General features: G+C 39.6%; 1 protein-coding gene across 5 annotated transcripts in view; it reads left to right on the forward strand.

Moving 5' to 3' along the window:
• The window catches only part of DIP2C (disco interacting protein 2 homolog C), a 358,059-nt gene that overhangs the window by 250,530 nt on the left and 83,107 nt on the right, over positions 1–24,422 (forward strand). For all 5 annotated transcript variants that reach the window (XM_080917646.1, XM_080917643.1, XM_080917645.1 and 2 more), the window contains 9 exons: positions 2,079–2,170; positions 4,455–4,565; positions 9,343–9,466; positions 9,804–9,913; positions 10,094–10,196; positions 12,199–12,263; positions 15,725–15,818; positions 15,953–16,072; positions 17,231–17,345. In XM_080917646.1, coding sequence (XP_080773772.1) covers positions 2,079–2,170; positions 4,455–4,565; positions 9,343–9,466; positions 9,804–9,913; positions 10,094–10,196; positions 12,199–12,263; positions 15,725–15,818; positions 15,953–16,072; positions 17,231–17,345 — 934 coding nt within the window. The remainder of the gene's footprint in view (positions 1–2,078; positions 2,171–4,454; positions 4,566–9,342; positions 9,467–9,803; positions 9,914–10,093; positions 10,197–12,198; positions 12,264–15,724; positions 15,819–15,952; positions 16,073–17,230; positions 17,346–24,422) is intronic.

Below are 24,422 nucleotides of genomic sequence, written 5' to 3' on the forward strand. Positions count from 1 at the left end.
TCAGGGTTTTTTTTTAAGTAAAAAATGTGTTATAAGCCAAAGGAATTTCTGTTTACCTGAGAAAAATTAGACATTGACTATATTGAGACACAATTACATTAATCTGTGGTATATTACTTTTACATGAATATACTGGCTAGAACCTTGATTTGTTTTGAAAGCTCTCAGAAGCTGAGTATCTTTGACCATTCTATAAAATGTCTTCTGAATGCAAGAACACTCCTTAGATTTAAAGTTGCTTTTATTCCACCTTACACTGTTGAGGATTACCAGGAAATCTGAGTATAAGATAAAAGGCTTGAAACATGCAGGTCCTTCAGAGTTTGTTTTTGTTTCGAAATAAAATGTGTTGGAACTTTTTGGAAAAGAAAAAATTATCTTAAGCCTAAATTTACATTTGTATTTTGCTTAGATTTTTTCTCCAGAGTTCAGAATTTTAAAATTACAGAAATTTGCACTTTATCTAAGTGCAAAGGTTCCTCTTCCAAATCTCAAATCCTGAGATTAGAAAATATCCACTCTGAAAAGTTTACAACTTTCAGGAAATCAGGTTTTGAATGATCTGTCAGAGGCATTTTCTTTTTTTTTTTTTTAAATCAGGTTGTAATTAAGTATTTGTGGGTACATATACATACACATATGTATATATGTAACAATAATATAAGAAAAGAGGTTATTAATTTGAGGAGATAGAGAAACTGGGAAGGGCTGTAGGAAGGAAAGGGGGATGTGATACAGTTCTATTTTAATTAAAATATATATATATATTTTTTTTCTTGATCTTCACACAGTCTGTGGGCTATTTCTGGGGTGTTCAGAGCTTTCTGGGGTTAGTATCCCATTATCAGTGACTGTATATTATGTCTGTTCTTTTGTGACTGGGTTATCTCACTCAGGATGATATTCTCTAGATGCATCCATTTTCTTGAGAATTTTGTTAGGCCATTGTTTCTGATAGCTGAGTAGTACTCCATTGTGTAAATGTACCACAATTTTTGTATCCATTCATCTACTGAAGGACACCTGGGTTCTTTACAGCTTCTGGCTATTATACATAGAGCTGCAATGAATATTGTGATGCATGTATCTTTGTTGTATGTTGGAGCATCTCTGGGGTAAATGCCCAGAAGTGGAATAACTGGGTCTTCAGGTAGTACTATGTCCATTTTTCTGAGGAACCGCAGAGGCATTTTCATACAGCTTGTGTTCATTGCAGTTGCCCAAGACAGCACACATTTAAAGGAGATGGATGTCACTGATAGATCTTCAAAACCTCTCACTGGGTTCCTCTTTCCCTTGCTTAATCCAGTAGAAAGATGTCAGTTAAAAATTTCTGTAGCTTTGCAGTAAGTGCTTAACACACTAAGAGAAACGGAGGTAGTTACGCCCTGGTTCTGATGATTCTCTGCCAGTGTGTGTGGTTTTTAGTGCTTATTTAGCCCTTACTCTAGGAACTTGAGTTGAAGGTTGAAAATAAAAAAAAAAAAAAAAATTGGGGAAAATTTCTCTGTGAGAGAAGATATTTCAAGACACTGTTCTTCCCATCCCATGATTCTGTACTATTTACTACTAAGAAGCATGGGGCTCATGTCCCATTAACTCCTTCCCTGTGTTTTGCCAAGTTAAAGGCAAGTTAAACAGGCTAAAATTAAAAAATTTTAATCTCTTTTCCCTCCATCTTCTCTCTTCCTCTCTCCCCTTCTCCCTATACCTCATATAAGCAGGAGCAGCTTCTGTATTCATCTTTGTTGGATTTTTGTATTTGATCTGTATTGTTCTCTCTCTCTCTCTCTCTCTCTCTCTCTCTCTCTCTCTCTCTCTCTCTCTCTCTCTCTCTCTCTGTTTTAAATCCAGTACTACTTCTGAGTGTATTCTTTAGCTTTCAGTTTTATAGTCTTTTAATCCCTCCCCTCTTTTTGTCAGTAGTCTTCCACATGACACTTCCTTTCAACCACATAGACTTAGCAGAATAGATGAAGGAACTAGACTTCAAAATGGTAGTTTAATTTTTACAATTGAACATAGCTGAAAATGCATGTGTATATTGTTAAGTTGTCTGTTATGCTTTATATCAACAGGCAAACTATGGACAAGAAGTATGAAGGTTGCTTACAACATTCTACATAAATTAGGTACAAAGCAAGAACCTATGGTACGGTCTGGAGACAGGGTAAGTAAGAACCTAATAACTAGGTAACCTCTACTTTACGATTCCAGAACCCAGCCTGTTCTTCCTTGCTGGTGTAGAGTAAGGTTGGACATAAAAGGCAAGTAAGCATTCTTTATGACCAAGTGCACCTGATTGGGGGGGAGTATTATGTGTTCTGTGATTTTGATCAGCTTCTTCAGACACTGTGGCCCGCTCTGGGAAGGAATCATATGACAGTGGTCACCGGGGAATATTACAAACTTATAATTGTGTCTTTTTTCTTCATGAATCTACCCATCAGAAAATGTGCTAGCAACACACACTGACTTATGAAGGCAAATGCACATGAAGACTTGGTCTTAAAAATTACTTTTTGTTAATATGCTTACACATACAAATATATCTTATTCTCTTTCTGACTTGTTCTAGCTGGTTTTTTATCTATGAAGAAATCATGTATTCCAGAATTTAATTTTTTCCAGCACCTTTTCCTGTATTACAAAATATCTAGCATGGTTACGTTTAAGATCCAGCTCCTGGCTTCATAACTAACACCAGTATTCTTTTATGTCAGCGTATTTATCTCAGATATTAAATATGCTAGACTGTCTTATCTAAATGTTCTTGCCAAAATTAATAAGGCTACTTAACAACATTTTAAAAAAATCCATTTGGAACTCTGAAATAAGAAAGTACAAAAATGATTCATATGAGCTAAATCTTTGGATTTATGTGCCTGTGAAAATACACCCACGTGGTTTGTAAAGAGTTAACACTGTAGATGCAGCAACAGAGGAGCTTGAAAATAGAGGCAGTGTCCTGAAGAGCACAGTGGGAATCCTATTAAACAAAAAGTGAACCAAAGAGTTCTTACCATACAGAGAACTTTGGGGAACCAGGGAGTTGGCAAGAACATTTAAAAGAGCGCTGGGGTAGCTTAAACACTAAGGTGGCTGTGCTGCAAACAATTACGTACCACATACTGGCATTCGAAAGCATTCTGCATGTAGGGTGACCATCCCAGAAGATACTGCTTAATGTAGTGTCATAGTCATCCTAGTTTGCATGAGTGCATTCTCTGATACTTTAATCATTATATAATAATAATGATTAAAATTATAATAATAATAAACCACTTAATACATGTCTGAGAATTTATTTCCATACCAAAACAGTCTCAGTTCTTTCAAAGGTATGGAGAACCTGGCTCAAATATTTATTACTTATGAATATAAAAAAACACATTTAAAACATGAAATATATACCAAAATGTAAAAACATTTCAAGAAATCTTTGTGTCAAATATATTAAGCACAAATTCCAGGGAACATAGCAAGACATGAAAAGGTAAATATGGAAAATGAAAAGGAATTCATAAGAGGAAAAAATTAAGGATATGGCCATATTGTTAGAATATTAGTAAACCTAATTAGAAATTATACACAGTACTACCTCAGACTGGCTGAACTAGGCAGGTTGGATGAGTAAAGGAAGACCAGGAACAGTCATGGGTAGTAGTAGGCAGTGAAAACATGCATATTGAGCATTAAGACATTGATACTGAGATTATGCCAGGACTGGTAATATGTGGATTACTGGCAGTGCATGTGGTATACCATGCTCCTGTAAACTGTCATTTGACCTTTACCAGGACAATTAGGTGCAGTTTGTTATTGCTCTTTTTCCCATATAGGGAACTATTGTTTAGGCCAAAATTGTACACAAGATCCTAGAACCCTTTTTAGAGAAGTATCTTAGCATCTGAATTAAATCTAATTGGGTCTAGCTCCTAAATGTTTGTCCAGATACCCAATAAAGAATTATATAAACATTTAATTTTAATTTTCCTTGTGAGAAGTCTATCAGAATAGCAGAGCTATTTATATAGACCAGTGAAAGAGTAAAAACCTATGTATTATGTATGCTGGGTTTTTTTTTTTTTTTTTTTTTTTTTGTATATGAAAATTCTGTGGCTGAGGAGGATAAGAACTAAACAGTAAGATGAGCTATTGTCTAGTATGGGCGTATAGCTGGCAGCTGTTAATGTTTCCCATCCATGTAAGTTGAAAAAGTATGGGTTACTTATTCAAATATCTGTTATTCTGTTTACATAAAACATGATTTCTTAGCATCCATCACTTTTGAGATAGACTCTTGCTCTGCAGCCTGTGGTCCCTCTTAATTTATAGTTCTAAGTACTTATAGGCCTGTCTGCACACTGTTGGGGACTTGAAATTTCCATCCTGTTGTCCGTGGAAATATAAATCCTGCTGTCATCTCAGCTCTGTGTTTTGCACATCTCCAGGTGGCGCTAGTGTTCCCAAACAATGACCCTGCTGCTTTCATGGTAGCCTTCTATGGTTGTTTGCTGGCTGAAGTTGTTCCTGTCCCCATTGAAGTGCCACTCACAAGAAAGGTAAAGAACATAATGTTCATTAAGCTCTATTGGAGGGGTGTGTCAAGCTCCGTGGCAATTGAATGTGCTGGGTGAGAATGTGTAGACTACAGTTTTGTAAATGGCTTTTTAATTTTTGCTGTGCAGGTTCAGTGACATGTTCTTGCTGTCTCTAAGGCTCAGGCCAGATTTTCATTAGTTTCATCTATTTGTGAGAACAGTTATTCACACATACACAGCATGTCTCATCTGTAGGTGTGCAACTTCTCCAAGGTGAAGCTTACATTATTTGGTAGCATAGCATGGATCTGTCTTATCTGAATCTGTTAAAAACCATTTTATCATTCCTTAGTATCATTGCTTAGAGAGCCAGGTACAGGATAGCTCTCTGATCTCTCTTGATTGTGGGTGGTGGTTCTGGCTTGCTTTTAGTTGTTTTGACCTTGTCAAGTCCCAGTTCGCCTTTGATTGGTCATATCTTATATCATAATTAAGATGACTAAACTTGATCTTATCTTTATTGTATATTCTAACTATGGGGCCAGTAAGAAGCTAATACTGTTTAATTATATAATCACCAGTCCCTAATTATATATATATATATATATATATATATATATAATTATATAATTAGGTAGTTCCTAATAGGATTTGCTCTGTGCAGTCACTAGGGCTGCAGAAGCTTTGCTGTTGGTGTTTGTAGGACTTGCTACACCATTTCCTCAGGTTCACAGTCTTATCCTCACCTGTTACTTATTGTTCACCTGTGTGAAAGAGAGCCATGCCAGCAGGTGTGAAGTTGCATCACTGTAGTTGCATTTCCCTAACAGTTCTTCGGAACTTCCTTTCCCGCCTGTGTCTGTAGAACAAAGCAGTCTGTTGGCCTGTCCACAGTTTTCTTACTTTTACCTGAATTTTCTCCCTGGGTACAACTGAAATAACACAATTATACGAGTAAATGGTAAAGTATGGGAAATCTAATCCTTGCATCTGCCTGTTCGATGGCCACTGAAGCTGCCTTAAAGGCTCTACGCAACAGTCCTCATTCTTAATCCTAAATCTTGTTGGATGCCTTAAGTGACAACTTGCTTTTATCTATTTATTTTTAATCCTGGTAGTGAAAGAGAAACATTTAGGCATTTTTATCAAGAGAAGTTGGTGATCCAACAGGGGAAGGGGACATGAAAGTTAATCTATAGCCTTGTCAGTGTACATGAAGAAAATGATTATCACTATCTCGTGTTATCTGAACTTGTACATATTTCTGTCAGCCAAGTAGATTTGCTAACATGAAAAGTAAGTTATGCCAAGATGTCCTTGAGAAAAGGTTATCCACAAGTGTGATGGTGTTGGGATAGCAAACTGCAAAGACCCAGGCAGGCTGACAAAATGAAAGTCTGACTGTGTATGCAGTGATGACAGGACAGAACAGGCTTACTGGGCTCCACCAAGCACCTGCTGTAACTTGAATGGCTGCATAACAACCACAGGGGTCGGTTGCTTCCTGAGACTTTTGTATGTTATCAAGGGTACTTGGCTTGCTCCAAAGAGCTCAAATCATAGTTGATTGGTTGGCTGTGTTAGTAAATATTTCCAAAGGGGGATATGTGGCACTTGCTGTAATCCCAGCAGTAGGGATACTGAAACAGATGGGTTGGGCTCAATGAGTCCAAAGAGGGTTTCTGAATGAAACACTGGGAACAAAAGGAAGCAATGTTTCAAATACCATTTCAGATGAACCTCTGGAAAGAGCAATGTCAGAGTTGCATATGCTCACCACCTTAGGTGAACATAGTGGCATTTTGAGAGATGCACTCAGTAGACTTGGGATCATAAACCATAGGAACTGAGAAAAAACAGAAGTAGAGCTGCTAAGAGCTATAAGGAGGTGAGCAGGTGCCTGCCAGGGTGAGGTGGGTGTCTTCCAGAAAGGGTACTTCTCAGCTGAAGTGTCCTTTTATACACAGTATGGCAGACCCTTGGAATTCTTTAAATGCAGATATATGGAGATATATGGTATATGAGTGTTTCTTAAAGTGTATGGACATACAAATATGTGTTAGGGCACATGTGTGACCCTAATGTGTATTCATATGTGTGATATTGTGTGTTGGTGGATATGAGGTTTGTGTGTGTGTGTGTGTGTGTGTGTGTGTGTGTGTGTGTATGATCTACACATGAGAATGTTTTTCTTATCTGTGTATATTTAAAAGTTTCCATTATAAACACACCTGAAATTGATAACAGAAAAGACATTAATTGATCTATTATTTTAGTTGTGATGAAGAATATTTGATATGTCAGGAGTCTGTAGAGGCCACACAGAAGGAGTTGCTAAACCGTAACATTATCTGTTATTATTTTTTATGTTGTTTCTATTTTTTTATTTTTGGAAATTTATAAGAATATTTAAATTCTAGTCTGGGTATGGCTTTTCTTAAACAAAGGGGAAGTTACAAACTACAATGTGCTGCCCTTAATATGGGGTAGAAATCATGTGACACAAGCCTGCCTTTCCTCCCTTCTGTGTGTCTGCATGACTCCTTTACCTGAGAAAGAAACCACCTGTTAGCCATGCTTATTTTTAGGGGCAAGGTACTTGGCAAATGATGTCAGGATCAGAGTGTGTGTCTGGGAGGATTTATCTCATTTCACATCCTGAAATTACAGTGACTGTTCCCCTGGTTTAGCCTCTCATCCAGCCAGATGGAGGCAGATACCTTTCTAGAGATCTTGTAGACCACAGGAAGCCATTGCTGTTCTGTGGCTTCTTATCCGTTTATCTCATTCGTGAGTCAGAAGCAGAGACTGTGAGGATGACTAAGTTCTTTTCTTGACCTTTGTTTTCTTGTGGTGTGATAGTTCATCACCTCACCTCTTTTGCCATCTTGGTTGAATGTTGGATATAGAAGGCTGAAGAGGAAGCTGGCTCTGGCAAGTGTGTTTGGTGTCATCCCAAGTGGGCTGTGAGTGACCTGGCAGAGTTTGTCTGAAACTAATGTGTAGCCCCTGGGAAGGTACTTTGTAGATTAGGAAGTACAAGTAGAGAGAACATTGAATGCTGATGACAGTCTTGACATGTTGGTCTTTCTGTTACATGGCCTTCACCCTTTATATTGCATAGTTCTCTCCCCCCCCTTCTCCTTCCCCCTCTCATCCTTCCTCCTCCTGCTGCTGCTGTTCTCCTCTCTCACCTCCTCCACTTCTCATGCTCGTTCCCTTTATAAAATTTTCTCAGTACTGGGGATTGAACACCCCAAGAATTCATACATGCTTACCAAATGATGTTCAACTTAATTATGTTAACTTTTAGGGGGGTTATGTATAGGAATTTATTGTTTGGGGGTAATAAGTCTCTCTTTTCACACACACACACGCACACACACACGTACATGGAGTGTATAGAAAGGTGCACTCCTGGCTTTAGGTTCAAGATCAGAGTGTCATAACCTTTTATCTTTGTATGCCACCCCAGTCACTACATTCTGGGAGACAGCTGTGGTGTTTGCCTGACCCAACAAGACATTAGTAAGCTTGAGAAGTAGCCAACTTCCTGCTGCTAAAAACCTACCTCTTCTGCCTGCCTGCTTCACCTCCTCAGAGTAGTGTTTGATCTGGACTGTACTGGAAAACAGCATTGCAACAATAAAAAGTCCCCCACAATGTCTGCAAAACAGGGACTGATCCCATCTAGTATGGGCCACACCACCTCTCTCCTTGCAGGGTTGTGTTAATTATGCAATTAGCATATAAACAATCCATGTAAGGAAAGTAGCTTTTAAATCTGCACTAGGAAAAGTATAATCGAAACACTTAGCAGACAACAGCTTTGAAACTTAATGCTGATGAATACCTAGGTGATAGCACTTTGCCCAGTGATTTCCTGGGACAGGCAGGAGATTTCAACCAGTCAGTCTTCCTGAAGGTTGGTTGTTCATAGGGTCACACTTGGGTGTAGCCTGGACTCTTCTACACCATGATGTTTTTAGTTCCACAAATGCTGAGTACTCAGAGACTCTGATTTTACTTTTCAGTTCATGAGCATAGTAGCCCAGCTGATGGGAGAGAAGTTGAATCATTGTCTTGGCTGCTTATTAACTGTTTTCAGGAGAAGCAGGATGCATACAGTGGCAATAAAACTCACACAGGGAAGCAGCTCCTAAGGCTGTTGCAGCCAGGGACAGCCCCATCTGTGACATCTGCTAAAAGGTGACATTCAGACCTGGTAGCTTGGTGCTTTCTGTCTCCCTGTAACCATAGCCCATTTGTATGTGTTGGTCACTCCATTGATTCGTGATGTTTGCCAGATGGAAAAGGTGATACTGGTTGTCATTGTTCTGAGTAAACATTCCTCTTGGTTCTGTACATCACCAGGTGTGACAGCTGTATAGCCAGTCTTTGAAAGTCACTTGATAATTTCTCTCCACAAAAATGAAGCCTTATGATCATTGCCTTTGTTTATTAATTTTTATATAATATATTTTGGCTATTTTCCGTCTCCCTGACCCCTCCCAAAACCTCTCAACCTTCCTACCCACCAAGCTTTTTAATGTGTGAACTCATACTTGTGAGCTCTCTCTTTTAGTCTGTCTCTCTTTTTTACAGACAGACAGACAGACAGACAGACAGACACACACACACACACACACACACACACACACACACACACACACACACACACGGTTGTGGGAGAAGGGTCCTTGGGGAGAGTAGTTAATTTCTACATACACAAGATGAGGCAGTAAGCTGGGAGTAAAGTTTTGTTTTAGATTTTTAACTCTCCTTGATCACCTTTCAGGATGCAGGGAGCCAGCAGATAGGTTTCTTGCTTGGAAGCTGTGGAGTAACTGTTGCCTTGACTAGTGATGCCTGTCACAAAGGACTGCCAAAAAGCCCAACAGGAGAGATCCCACAGTTCAAAGGTATGCCACAGAGCCCTGAGAACTTGCTTCCTCTGTAGATCTTTCATTTTACAGACTGGCCCTTCAATTGTGCAGGAATGTTCAGGCCAGAGCTTTTCTGATCTGTCATCATTTCTGATAATACAGGTAACTCATAATCTGTGGGGTGACATAGTATAGCTGGTGGTGTCTTAAGAATTCTTGATGATAACAGTCAATTTTACATAATGGGAATGCCAGAGATTTCATGTAGACTGAATTGTTTGAAAGCAAGCTGTGAAATTAATAGATAAAGAAATTCTACACACCTATTTTCTGGGTCCTGTTTACTAAAAGGAATTTATGACTTATTTCCAAGGTTGGCCAAAGCTGCTATGGTTTGTCACAGAATCAAAACACCTCTCTAAACCTCCTCGGGATTGGTTTCCACACATCAAAGATGCAAATAACGACACAGCTTATATTGAGGTAAGATGGATGCCATCCTTCCACAGAGGCTGAGTGTGTATTACTGGGAAAAGATTTGTGTTTCACCTCAGTACAGTTATAGTGTGGCCAGAACTCAGTGTCTCAATAACTAGAAGTATTGGGTGGGGACCAGAAATTTATTTATCAAAACACCTTTCCATATTTTCTGTCTCATTACAGTATAAGACGTGTAAAGATGGAAGTGTTCTTGGTGTGACCGTGACGAGGATAGCGCTGCTGACACACTGTCAGGCACTAACACAGGCCTGCGGCTATACAGAAGGTATGGATGGCCCTGAGACTTCCTTGGATCTGGGTTTTGGAGATGCCCCACTGACCAGGGCCTGATGATGACACACCAGCCTGTGTGGTTCCTACATTCTGTTTGTGCACACTGCCATCCATCTTTGTGTGAACTTACTAAGTTGTAGTTAGTGCTTCAGCTTGGACTGGTAAAACAAACACAGGTACAGGGACCGGAGCTGAAAGTCCACAGTGAGAATGTTGACAATGGGGCTCCATTATCCTTCCATATGGTGCACGCTTACTGTGTCCTCATATGACACTTTTCATGTGTGCACCCCCGGAGCTCTGCCCATGGCCTCATTTAATATTTATCACGTCTCTGAAGGCTCAGTCCCAGAAGTATTAGCGCTTTACCACACGGGTTTGGAAGTGAGTCATCACACGTGCTAATCCCCACCTGCGCATGCCTCTCTTTAGAAGCTCTCTCTTTAAATGCTGTGTTGTAGCCCACTCTTCACTACTGAATACGTAATTCTGACAATAGGGTTCTTAAGCTTTATTGGAGGACTGTTTTCTCTGAATATGAGAAGCAGAGGTAGAGTGGGTGGCAGTAGCTGTGATAATGGGTTTAAGTGGACACAGGGGAGGAAAAGCTAAAGCAACCCCCAACTGCCTGTACAGGGCAGGCATAGTCACAGCTGAGAAACCTACACCAGCATCTGTTTCTGGGGCCTGAAGAAGCCAATGGTCCCTAGCTCCCCTTGGAAGTGAGTTTTCTTTTTCCTGCTGACCATGTGATCCTCTCATCCTTCCCCTTTTTAAGAATAATGTGTTCTCTGGACATGCTCTATTAGGGTTATGCCATTGAACACGTGGAGAAACATGGTCTCTAATGACAATACTATTTCGTTAAAACAGTCACTTTTGTGTCCTGACCTACATGCTTTGAAGATCCAGGGCTGTCACATTTTAGGTATCAGAAGCAAATGTAAACAGATACATGAATATAAAATAATTTTTTTACTTTAAATTACTTTACAAAAAGGAATCTAGGATATTTTTTTTTTTTTTTGGATATCTGTATTTTGAATTAATCTCTCTGGTCCACCTCCCTTTTACTCTCTGGTAGGAGAGCAGGAAATAGAATATTTAAACCTTTGGTAAATATTGACAGAATGAGGAGACGAGCATTGATAAGTTCCTAGGACATGGAGAAGTGGCCCAGGGCCTGTGTACAGGTGACTTAAATGCCCATTGAATCGGTTTGATAAGAACAAGGTCAAGTGAAGGTCAAATTCTCAGTACCAGGGCATGCATGTAGTATCACCGCTTCTGTCTTTGAAAATAACTATTTTCAACATTTTTACTGCTTTGTCTGCTCTCTCTACTTCTTTATAAGTTTTATTCCTGTGCTGCTTCAGTATTGCACCCTCCCTGTCTTGACGTGTCTCACCTTCATTGTTCCTCCCCACCACCCTTAAAGAGCTCTTTCTTAACAAAGCAAGTCTGTGCACTGTCAGAAAGCCTCCCTCCATGCTTCCCTATTAGCAGAACAAGGTCTCGGGGGAGAAATTATAAGAGACTCTCAGGAGGGCAGGAAATACAGTAATACTGTGTTGGGGTGGGGGTGTTGTTAAGTGATAGTGCTCTAGAAGTCTTACTATATGCCCAAGCTGGCTTTGAATTAGTTGTGCGGTCCAGCCTTGGCCTCAAAGTTGTGATTATCCTCTCTCAGCCTCCCAAGTGCTGGGATCACAGGCCTGAACCACTGTGTCTGATGTGGTAAGATTTTTCAGTGATGATGTGTGGGCAGCTGTTGCTGTTCACTTACATGCCCAAATATTATCATGAAAAATATTCCCTAGCCTGGCTAGTGCCTCTTAATAGTCTGTAAATTGACTGTGGGGTTCTGTGAGGACAGAGTAATGTGATATTCTTCTAAGATCTAGGAGGACCCCTCAGCTGGTGGGTTTTTCTTGGCGTATCATTCAGGCCACTCAATCATGTCAATAAAACTTGTAATTGTTTCTCTTATATAGCTGAAACCATTGTGAATGTTCTAGACTTCAAGAAGGATGTGGGGCTCTGGCATGGCATACTGACAGTAAGTAAACTCCCTTTGTGCCTCATGCATCTTTTATACAAGTGTGTCCAACTTCTACAAAGGCCCTTCCCACAGTATAAGGAAAGCAGTCTTGTGTTAGGAGTCATATTGTCTGTTTAACCAGCTTACTGCAAAAGTACAGTAAAGGCAGCTGGTTTCAAATATTTTTGAATCTTGGACCCCATATATTGAGGTATCAGCTATAAGAATAGCCCCTTTAAGACCCATACATATTTCCTACTTTAGGCTCTGAAGGTTTCCTGCTGGGGTTACTTGTGCTGAATCTGTCAACATAGTTTTCTCATTCTACATAGAATGTTCTTACTATTTTCTAAGAGTCAGGATGTCTGCTATTGAATTATGGTCAAGGGAGAAAGGATTTTAGACTTTTTCTTTAAATGAAAATTTAGTATGCATTATGGAGAAGAGATGTTTGACTCATTACCAATGCCACTTGGAAAGTGATTGCTGAGTTTGCTGTGGATACTTTAGTAGAGAGATAACCTTAGATTTTGAAGGTGGTGTTGGCACTTAAAGGAAAACAAAAAAATGCTTGATTGGGATTCCCTATCTAGTTCATGCAGGGCAGTTTTGACTGACTTGTTTATTTTAGACCTTTCTTGGGCTTAAACATCATTTGTTGTCTCAAGTAGAAATCCCAAATAAGTTCTACATAATTGTTGGGAATATAAATATTACAGTTTGCTATTTGTTGTCGAGCCAGACCCATTTGTATGCTCCATGAACATTAAATATCCTGCAGATAGTCTGCCTATGGCTTCAACCCCTTCTGGCCTCTGTGTTCCAGTAAGGCTTCTTCTAACATCTGGATGCTTTTATATGTGGAGATGTAGAAAACCAGTTTGAAAACATGCTAGTGTGTGCTGAGGCAGAGGGAATAACACAGGGTTGGGGTTAGAGAATTAAGGAACCTGCATTGAAAGCTCTGCCCTGTTGTATCTTGGATTCTAGTGAGTATCATATCTATATGACCAAGAAGCTCTTTTCATCATTGTAAATTAAATGTAGGACTTTTTGAATATTAGGCACATGCTGCAGTCGAACTGTAGACTGGCTGTTTTGTGTTTTATTTTTTAGAACAAAAGTGGTTCCTATTAGCCTTAGTATCTCTAATAGCATATTCCATGGTTCTGATTAAACATTGTTTTCTGTATCCCTGCTTTATTCAGCCCTCTCTGAGAGTAGCACCAGTTCTGCTCAAGTAGCTCTTTTGTTGACAGCATGCTTCAGTCCTGAAGTTCTACATTCCTTTCTGCAGTACTTGGCAGTTTTTGAGTTCCTTTTGTTGACTCCTTAAGCCAATGATTGAACACACACTCTGCCTCATCCTGGAGATGTATAAGCTCCTTCACCCTAGAACTCAGTGTGAAGAAGCCTCCCAGGAGCAACTGGGTTTTCATAAGTTCTGTAGAAATATCATTCCTGGTGGGGAATATACAGTGGTCTTTCATTTTCATTTAGTTTCCCCTCTTGAATCAGTGATTCCCAGTGCTCAAATTTCAACCCTGAAAGCACCAGCCTGATGTTTATGGTGTGTAGTCCTTCCTGGGGCTATGTAGGAGATCTAAGATATCTGCAAACCACTGAGAATTAATCACAGCCTATGTTCATTGACCATTTTTATAATCAGTTTTTATCGTCTACTGTCTAATAGTCACAAACTACATTGGCAAGGCTGGAAGGAAGACTGTGGTTCTGATATCTTTCCAAAGTTGCTTCCCTTACAGTGTATAAAAATGAAAGACTATAAAATGTTATATATTTGTTTGTAATCAACAATTACATATTGAAATCGTCTCATGTGACCTTTCAATACATGTAACACGTGGTAAGATGGAAGCAGAACAGTTCCCATGGAACATGTACATATGCTATTCCAAAAACATCCAGAATTTCACTGGTAGCTACTCTGAAGCTATCAGTCTTAACCACTTTTGTTACCCTACTGTAATATAGAAATTGAAAAGTTATCACTTCTTGGTCATTTGGTGAAGATTAAGTGTAGGATATTAGAGGTTATTCTTCCCATTTGGCTGTATCCCATGTGCATTTATCACCCCTTCATCCCATCTGAACTCACATTTCAAGTGTCCAGTAACACTATTGTACTCATCTCTTTGAGATCAACATTTTAGCTTCCACATATAAATTACACCTTGCAGTATTTTGTTTTCTTGTGCCTGTATTATTAACATAATAGCACTGATTAACATAGTATCCTTCAACTAGACCCATATTGTAACACATGGCAGGGTTTTATTCTTATGTCTTGAAAATATTCCACATATCATCTTTTCTATCTTTTCTTCCATTGATAGATGTCTAGGCCAAGTCTATATCATGGCTGTGACAGCTAGTGCTTTAGTGTACTCATGCCAATTTCAGTTCCTCTGTAAGTGTCCACAGTATTGATCCTAGTGGATCGCATTGTAGTCTAGGTATTGTTTTTGGGGTTTTGTGTGTTGCTATCTTCAAACCATTTTTCATTATGGCTATACGAATGTGCATTCCCACAAAGTCTCTTTGAGATTACCCCTTCTCTGAGTATCACAAACTGTTTTTTTGGGAGGGGGGGTAACAGCCATTCTGAAAGGGGCAATGATTCATTGTAGTTTTGACATATTTCCCTGGTTTGCTGTGATGAGCATTTTTCATAAATGTTAAAGATTTCTATATTGCCGTCTTATTTTGGATATGTATGGTGTGTATATTATGCTCTGTGTATGTTCTTGTGCATGTGTGGTGTATGTACTTATTAGTATAGATATGCACGTTCCTATGCACATGTGTATAGAAGCCAAAGGTAAATGCCTGAAGTATTTATCTGTTTGAGATAGGGTCTTTACTCTCTGACGCTGAAGCTCATTGATAGGATTAGTCTGGCTAGCCACTGAGTTTCACGTTTTCCTGACTATGCCTTCTCACTCCCCCAAGTTCTGTTGTTAGTGAGACACATGGCATCATGTGCAGCCTTTTCTGTAGGTGTTGGAGGATCAGAACTTCTGTTCTCATGCTTACCTCGCAGGCACTTTACTGACTGAGCCATCTCCCCAACCCTTTTTTTCAGCTTTTGAAAATGCCTATTGGAGGTTTATTTTAATGCAAGATTTTAAGAAGAAGATTTGAACTTAAAGTTGTCTGTGTCAGGAGTAGTTGAGAAGCAGAGAAGATGTGCAAGCCTCTAAGAGGTCACTTTGTCTTAAAGGATTATACCAGAGTATGCCCTAATAATACTGAGTCTAACTTGAGTCAGCCATCTACTTGCCCTCCAAAAACTCCTCTGGTGTTAGTCAGCCTCAGTACCTCCTTGGAGTGCTCATGTTTATTTCTGCTGTGTGCTGAGCCCTGGCTTACATGCTTTCCCTGCATCCGAACAGTGAGCCCCTCCTCCTGTACCTTCACCTCTTTGCTTAACTCTTGTGTTTATCTGTTGGTTTCAGAGTGTCATGAACATGATGCACGTCATCAGCATCCCATACTCGCTGATGAAGGTAAACCCCCTCTCCTGGATCCAGAAGGTCTGCCAGTATAAAGGTTGGTCTCTCCTGAGCCTTTGGGTTATTTGGTGACAAGATAATTCACCATTCCCTATGAATCACAATTACCTGTCTTTTTCAGCTCCACACAGTCTGTCAGTGACACATGATAACTTCTATTTTCCTTTGTAGCAAAAGTGGCTTGTGTGAAGTCAAGAGACATGCACTGGGCACTTGTAGCACACAGAGATCAGAGAGATGTCAACCTGTCCTCCCTGCGCATGTTAATAGTGGCTGATGGAGCAAATCCCTGTAAGTGAAGCATCAGTTGCACTTCCTAAGATGGGCAAGCCTCAAAGCTCCTGTGTTCCACATGTCTTTCTTGTCACTTTAATGTTTTGATTTTTCTAATTTGTATCTTGGTTGAGACTATCTTAAAATAACCAAGCAGTGTTCTCCTTAAAGATCAGGATAGCAGTGGTTAAGAACAGGTGTTCACAGTCTGCAGGCCTGAGTCAAAGAAACATCCAGGTTCTGTAGAGGCAGCTTCTTTCTGAATTGTTTTCAACTCTGAAGTGGTAGTCCGATCATAACGCTAGAGGATTAAGTGGGTCAAATCCTAAATCCAGTTCTTTCACATAGAATACGAGCCCAGGAAGTACTGTTTTTATGGTATACTGTAGTTGTACCACTGACCAGTAAATTACGTTTTCATTTAACAAAACTTCATTATAAAATACTTTCAAACTCAGATAAAATAAGATAGCATTTTTATAAAATGTCTTTTATATGTCCTGAATAGCTTGTTTTTTTGATAGTAGTCTATAATATCAGAAGCCACAAGTCAGAGGATTGAATGAAAGACTGTTTCTGATATCCTCTGCAAACTGTGCTTAGCTATAGCTGTGAACTAAAGCCCGCTATGTTTTTCTGATGACTGGTGGGTAAAAGTGACCTTAGAAACAGATAACATAGTTTGAAAATTATTCCTTCACTTTTAAAACAATTTGATAAACTATGAACTAATTAATTACTTCTAATACATGTCACAAATCATCTTGTATAAATTAAAGTAAATTTATATTTGAAGGTCATATATTTCATAGTGTCTTAGTAATTAATGCAAATTTGTTTAAGAGAAGTTTTCTTTGTTTAGATTGACACATTTTTCTAGAACTCCCATACTGAAAGTTGTAGACCAGGTTTCAGGGAGTTAATAAAGTAAATTCACTAGTCAGCAAAAATAACTTACCTATAAAAGTTTTGGTTTTAAAATTCTTTTTCTAAAGGTTTGCCAATATTACCTTTCAATATAACAAATAATAAATTGTAGTAAATGTTTTGTTCTTCATACTGCCTTACTTTGTTTATGTCTGAATCCTAACTTCAAAATTATTTTGGTCTTATGGGATAATTTTAAGTCAGTCACAGTATTACACTTGTCTGACCATTGTCCCTTTTTCCCTCTAGGGTCTATTTCTTCTTGTGATGCGTTTCTCAATGTCTTCCAGAGTAAAGGCCTTCGACAGGAGGTCATCTGTCCCTGTGCCAGCTCACCAGAGGCCCTCACTGTGGCAATCCGGAGGTACTGGGTCATGTTGGTTATACTGTATAGCTGTTCTAATGAAGCAGCTGAAAGAGGAGGTCACACTAGTTAGTGCTCAGTGTGAATATTAGATTAGGCTTCAGCCCAGGTCTGGAGGTACACGCTTTTAACTTCAGCACTCAGAAGGCAGATCATAAGTTACTCCAGCCTGCTTCAGAACAGCACAGTACAGTGAGGGAAGTAGTTATGGATATGTAAACCGTATTCTACTGAAGTGAGAAAAGCCAAGCCCTGTAAATAGATATGAGGAAGGATTACCTGATCAGCATCATCAGTAATTGGTGCTGGCTGTCAGTCACCACTCTAGACTCCCATGTTATCAACACTAACATAAGGAAGTGTTGACAACAGATCAGTCTTTGAAACTTCTAACTTACTTTTCATTGCTCTTGGGCCCAGCTCTAAGTGGGTTTCTATTCCAGGTAATGGATGTGTACTCCATGATGCAAAGAGGTTCAGTGTTCAAAAGCAGAAGCTGTGCTTTATTTTTGTAGAAGAGACTGTGTTCAAGCCCTAATTAAATTCAGTGTGTCATATAAATGAAAGTGGCAGGGAATTTGCTTAGAAGAAGCTCAGCTTGAGTGGGAAGAAGATGAGGGAGGGAGTGGGAGGATAAAAACAACCAAAATACATTATACATATGTTTGAAATTGTCAAAGAATTTTTAAAAATTAAAAATAGAGCTTCCTCAAAATTTTTACAGGAGGATTATATTAGTTACTTTCCTTGTTGCTGTGGTGAGACACTTGAAAACAGCAGCCAGGGGAAGGCAGAGCTGATTTGACTCACAGACGGGGCATGTAGTTCACTGGGGGAGGGAAGGCATGGTAAAGGGTGTGAGACAACAGGTTACATTGCACCAACAGTCAAGAGGGAGAGAGATGGATGCCGATGCTCAGCGTTCTCCTCTTTCCTCAAAAAAACACTTTTAATCTTGTCAAACTAGAAATTATGACTGTCACTACTTTAAATGGATAATAAAGCAAGTTATTGGCAAGAATCTAGTCTCTGCTTTAGAAGTAATGTACCACAGGTGCTCTCTGTATAACCTGGCATTTTTGCTGACCTTGAAACATGACACACACTTGGGGCTGTATAGTGCAGTGGGATTATCCTAATTATCCTCTTCCAAGATCACTTTAAAATATGGGTTTGATTTGTGCTCCTAAGAGTAGGTATCAAGGAGCATCAAGTTGGATCGGGGCCAAGTGTCTATAGTCTTAAGTTTAAGCCCAGCCTTGCTGATGTTTAGCCGCCACACAACCTTCATTGAAGTACTTGTTCCAGGACCTCAGATTACTCCACCGATGAGTTAGAAAACTGGATATAGTAATCTTTAATTTGTCCTTTGAGTATAAATGTTTTCAATTCTGAAGTGCCGTTAAATAGCAGCACAGCTACCAAAAATGTCACAAATGTGTGGTCCACATGTGTATAGTATTGACTGCATAATTTGTTCTTCTTGAAATTGTGTCCTTGCTAGTGAGGTCTTTTCTTTATAGGTCTTGGCTCATCACCAAAGAAGGCTCATAGTCTAATCATCTCAAAGGACACTTAGTTTTCATCACCATTTTTAAGTGGTGGTAACTGAGCAGAAAAAGGAATATGTCATATGGTCACTGGGCTGATTTAGTTGTTGCTGCTGATCATTTGTTTTCTTGAAACATGGAGTACTGACATGTGCTCAATCTGGCTTTGAACCTGGATGCTATTTTAGTCTGTTCTATTGCTGTGAATACACCACAACTCTTTTAAATAAAAGCATTTAGTTGGGGGTTTGCGTAGAGTTTCAGAGGTTTATTCCCTTTTCATTGTGGCAGGGATATAGGCAGACATGGCACTGGGGCAGTAGCTGAGAGCCACATTCTGATCCATGGGCATCAGACAGAGACAGAAGATCTGGCATGTGCTTTTTGAATCCTCAAACCTACCCACCCCTTCCACCCCCACCCTCACTGATAGTCCTCCTTCAACAAAGCCATTCCTCCTAATCCTCATATAGTGCCACTCCTTAATGACCACTCTCTGATGACCAAGCATTCAAACATGAGAAACATGAGCCCATGGTGGGGGTGGGGGTCATTCTTACTCAAATCACCACAGACCCTTCCTTCCTGTCTCAGCCTCATAAGTACCAGGATTATAAGCATTTGTTACCTTGTCAGAATTTGTGCCAAATGGTTTCACTGATAAATTCTCATGTAGATGTTTTAAAAGTTAACTTATTTACTTTACATCCCAATCTCAGCATCATCTCCCTCTTATTCTCCCAGTCTCTCCCTCCTATTCTCCTAATCCCTCCCTCTTATCCTCCCAGCCCCTCTCACCTTAACTCCCCCTTCCCTCCACCCCTTCTTCTCAGAGAAGGGGAGGCTTCCTCTGGATATCAACCTGCTTTGGCATATCAAATTACTGTAGGACTAGGGACATCATCTCCTATTGAGTCTAGACAAGGCAGCCCAGTTAAGGGAAATCGGTCCAGAGACCCATAGCCAAACATTAGGTGTAGCTTGGGGAATCTTCTAGAAGATGGGGAGGAAGGAGCCAGAAAGGTCAAGGATATCACAAGAAAACTTACAGAATCAATTAACCTGGGTCTGTAGAGGCTCCCAGAGACTGAACTACCAAAGAGGATGCATGGGATGGAACTAGGACCCCTACACATATATAACAGATATTTAGCTTGGTCTTCATGTGGGAACCCTAACTGTAGCAGGGGCTGTCTCTGACTCTGTTGCCCACCTTTGGACCCCTTTTCTCTAACTAAACTCTTGTTTTTCCTCCAGAAATTTAAAGATAATGAATCAAATGGGGAAGGCTTGTCATTTTATGAGACAAAATATCTGTGTATAATCCTAAACTATTTTGAGTAAGAAGTTTTTATAAACCTTAAGAATTCCATTTATACATTTTTATAATTTTGAATTCATTCAACCCTTGCTATTTGGCATGTCTGGCAGAAAGCTAGTGTGTGTGCTTGTGGACTCTGTCTCTCGTACTTGTAGCTGTAGTTACGACAGTCCTGTAGTACTACGTACATGGCACACTGAGATTGTCACCATAAGACCCTGCAGGAACTAGAAACTAGTTATATGATATCTGGGTTTTAAATATGAAGAAAATATCTAAAGGCACTGGGAAGACATAAGGGGATAAGGAGCGTGCTTAGTAAAGCGCTTAGTATATACACATAAGAAGACTAAGTCTGATCCCCACTGCCTATATTTTGAGAGAGGTGGAGATACTGGGTATATCAATGGGCATTTGTAATTGTAGCACTGGGAAGTTAGAGGCAAAGGAAGATCCTGGGTGGGACTCACCACTCAGCCAGTTCTGACAAATGGATAAGCTACAGGTTCATTGAGAGATGCTGGAAGATACACCCCATATTAACTAACCCTTGACCTTTACATGTTCTGTGTGCACATATGCCCAAACACACATGTACACACATATACACAAAAAGAAAAATATAACTCTTAAGTAGGTTCTATAACATACTCAGTTTATCCCCAAGAAGAACATCACCATGTATTCTCTGGAAACAGAGTACAGTATGAAGCCAGATTCAATGTTCACTGAGCAATTGTGATTATCAAGTGGTAAATGCAATGATCTTCTATGGCTTTACAACATAAATTTCTTTCTTAGTTGTTGGAACTGATAGGGAATGACATTCCTGCCTACAAACTGGGACTGAATTGTTGCCAAGTATCCAAATGATAGGGTCTCTAGAAATCAATTTACTTTCTTTTCAAAGTTTTGACTGAGAAAAAAAAAATGGCTGCTCACAGAAGAGCCAGCTGTGTCCTTTCTGAAGTTGGTTCTACTTCTCTTCCCAGTGTCAGTGACTGCCTTATGGTACTCTTTACTTTGCTAAGCAGAGAGTAGGTTAATATGCTGCTTCTCTGATGGTCCTATCTCTGTACCTCTCTGGAAGACAGTATTCCAGAGCCAGGAATACCTCAAACCTCCAGAGTATGCTTGGCTGAGTTTACCTCATGTGGACAAAGTCCATTCACAGTACCTCAGAGCAGTCTGGAAACGAGTAGAGGAATGGGGTTGGGTACTGGCCCTGATGTGGTCAATAATATCCTCCTACACCCTCTCCAGATTTTCATAACCATCCATACAACAGGGTAACAAAAGAGGCACATCCTATTTTTAAGACCATTCAAATAAGAAAACAGCGTAGATCTTACAGAAAACTGCAGAATATTAAGAACTTGATTCCCCTTTCTCTCCATACTTCCTTAGTTATGCACACATGTTCTCCATAATTTATCTTTATTTCTGTTGCTTGGAAACTACATACTAGACCAACACCTCTTTGGTGGGTGTAGGTGCCATTAAAGAATGAGAGAATGCATCACATAATCTGCTCTCTATTTTTCTTTCTCCTTCATATTACAAATTGCAGTCAATGTATAGAAACATGGCATGTAGTTCATTTAGTATCTAAAAAAGGACCTAATGATCCAGTCTCCTTTACTTTCTGTCCCTATTCTAGGCACACATGCATTCTCCCACTGAAGCATATTCATGGGAAAGGATAACCATGGCATATATTAAGGCCAGGCATTTCAATAACTAATTGCCTGGGATGTCTCCTAGAAAAACAAGGCCCTGAAGCCAAGGAGGGATAATCTATTGGAGTTGTGCACTAACGGTGATGCTCCAAGTCAGCAAAAACTAGAGAAACAATTACAAGACCTGAGAAGGAAGTTCTTGACCTTCAGTATTCCAGTGTACCTATTGCAGCTTAAAGCTATACTAATCTGGAGACAAAGAAACCTATCACCACAAACAAAGTGAAAAAAAATTGTATATTCATCAGGATGACTTGCAAAGTTTTAAGAAAAGGCACAGCATAGCAAGGTGTGATCCACGCCCATATTACCAGATACTTAAGTTCGAAGAAAAAAGGATAGCCTGAGCCCAAGAGTTGAAGATCAGCCTGGGGAACATAGACCGAAAAAATTATTGCATCAGGATTTCAAACATCATGGTAAAAATAAATCTCCTGATCCCAAAACAGTATAAATATTCATTGATAAATTTATCAAGGTCATCATCAATGAAAATGAAATGCCAGCACAAGAATGCAATGCTAATCGAACATGGGTGTTACAGTGTTACCAGTCCCCAGAAAGGCAGGGAGCTTTCTGTATACAGCTGGCAAAGCAGTCTCTACAAGGATAAAGAATGGTCACAAGAAATTGTGTGGGGCATGCTACGTCATCCCAAAGTGAACTTGCTCTGATAGGCAAAAAACTAGCAAACTTGTTTTAAAGCAAAGGTTCTCTACCTGTGGGTCAGCACCTCTTTGGGGGGTCAACCGACCCTTTCACAGGGGTCACTTATCAGATACACTGCATATCAGATTTAATAGCAGTAGTGAAGTTACGGTTATGAAGTAAATAATTTTATGGTTGAAGGTCACTGAAACACGATAATCTGTATTAAAGGATTGCAGCATTAGGAAGGTTGAGAACCACTGCTCTAAAGGGAAAAAAAATCTTACTATGGGCTGTCATGGGTTGTCAAGGATGCCATTCCTAATTGGTTTCAGAAAGATTTCATCCTGGCAGTGGCTGCTCACAGCAATGAAGTTGGACCCACTGACAGCTGCAAGATTGTTATTATTCCTAGATGGCTATTATATCTATACTCCTAATGAAATAATCATTAGAAAAGTGTTGTCGCATGCTTTCATGGGACCACCCATCTGACTAGAATTTGCATGGATGGGCGGGTAGTGTTAAAGCTCTTTGTTGAACAGGTGTCAGCAGCAGTAAACAGAGGCATGGGTATGGACAGTGTTCAGAAGGAAGGGTGTCACCTGTGCTATTAGCAGTGCTTGGAAAACAAAGACAAGAGACATATGAGCGTTGGCACTTAGGATGCCTGGGGCTGTTTCGGGATGAGAGTGAGCAAGGTATAGATGCAGTCCCCTTGTCAAGTGGTGTTGTGGGGAAGATGCCTGAGCTGCTCCTGCAAAACAAACACATCTTTAAAATCTGTCAGCTGGAGGAAGTGGATATGGAGCTTCTTTCACAGCAGAGGCTCCAGTTACCCATTTATGGAACATGGTAGAAGAGGTGATCATAGTAATAGTGATAAACACTTACAAGTGCCAACGATGGCATGGTGAGGAGGTGAGATGGACTAACTAAACTGGAATAGCGATCATTTGTGACTGTAACACGCATCTATCAGATTCCTGTTTAGGAGACCAGTGGCTCTGGAGGAGACATTTAAACACGCACTAGGCATCTAGCAGCTGCTTTCTTGTCCATAGAGAGGATTCTTGCTGATTTCTTGCTGCTTCTGATGCTTCTCACCAAACATAAAATGTGTGGCCATTTCTTTTGTTTTTAAACAAAAGAAACTTTCGCAGGTGGATATTGATGGCTGCCATTGTTGGCTGCCAGTGGGTGCTCTAGGGATTATGAGGACCACAGGCATATTACTTAAATTGGCACTGTACTTGTTTCCTGCAATAATGGCATGCCCTATTTTGTACTGCTAAACACTTACCTGTGGTAATTGTGAGAATATTGTTGCTTGTTTGTAGCAGAGAGAAATGATGGTCACACCAGCCAATCTCAGATCATCCATATAGGTGACTAAAATGATGACTCATGTTTCCTAAAACTTCCATTTACACTCACTGTTTTTCATACACAACTTTTAAATACATGTAAACTTATCTTTTAGCTATATGAATAATATATATATAAGCGAATTTTGTTCATACATATATTTCCCATCTACAGAATATAGTGCATATGAAGATTTTCAAAATCAAGGCAGTGGCCAAAATTCAGGGCATTTCTTATTGTAGGCATTTTGGGTCAGAGGTTCTCAACTTGTAAAACATGTACAGATGTGGCTTTTATTTGTTCTTTGATGATATTGAGGAGTAAACCTAGGATTTCACCTATTCGACAAGCACTCTACCATCCTAACACATTCCCAACCCTGGAAAGATAGGATTTTAAATGTTTTATCCACATAAAGAATTCACAATACAACAATTGATACTTTATGATA

This window comes from Micromys minutus (genome assembly GCF_963924665.1).
Source record: "Micromys minutus genome assembly, chromosome: 6".
Taxonomy (NCBI): Eukaryota; Metazoa; Chordata; class Mammalia; order Rodentia; family Muridae; genus Micromys; species Micromys minutus.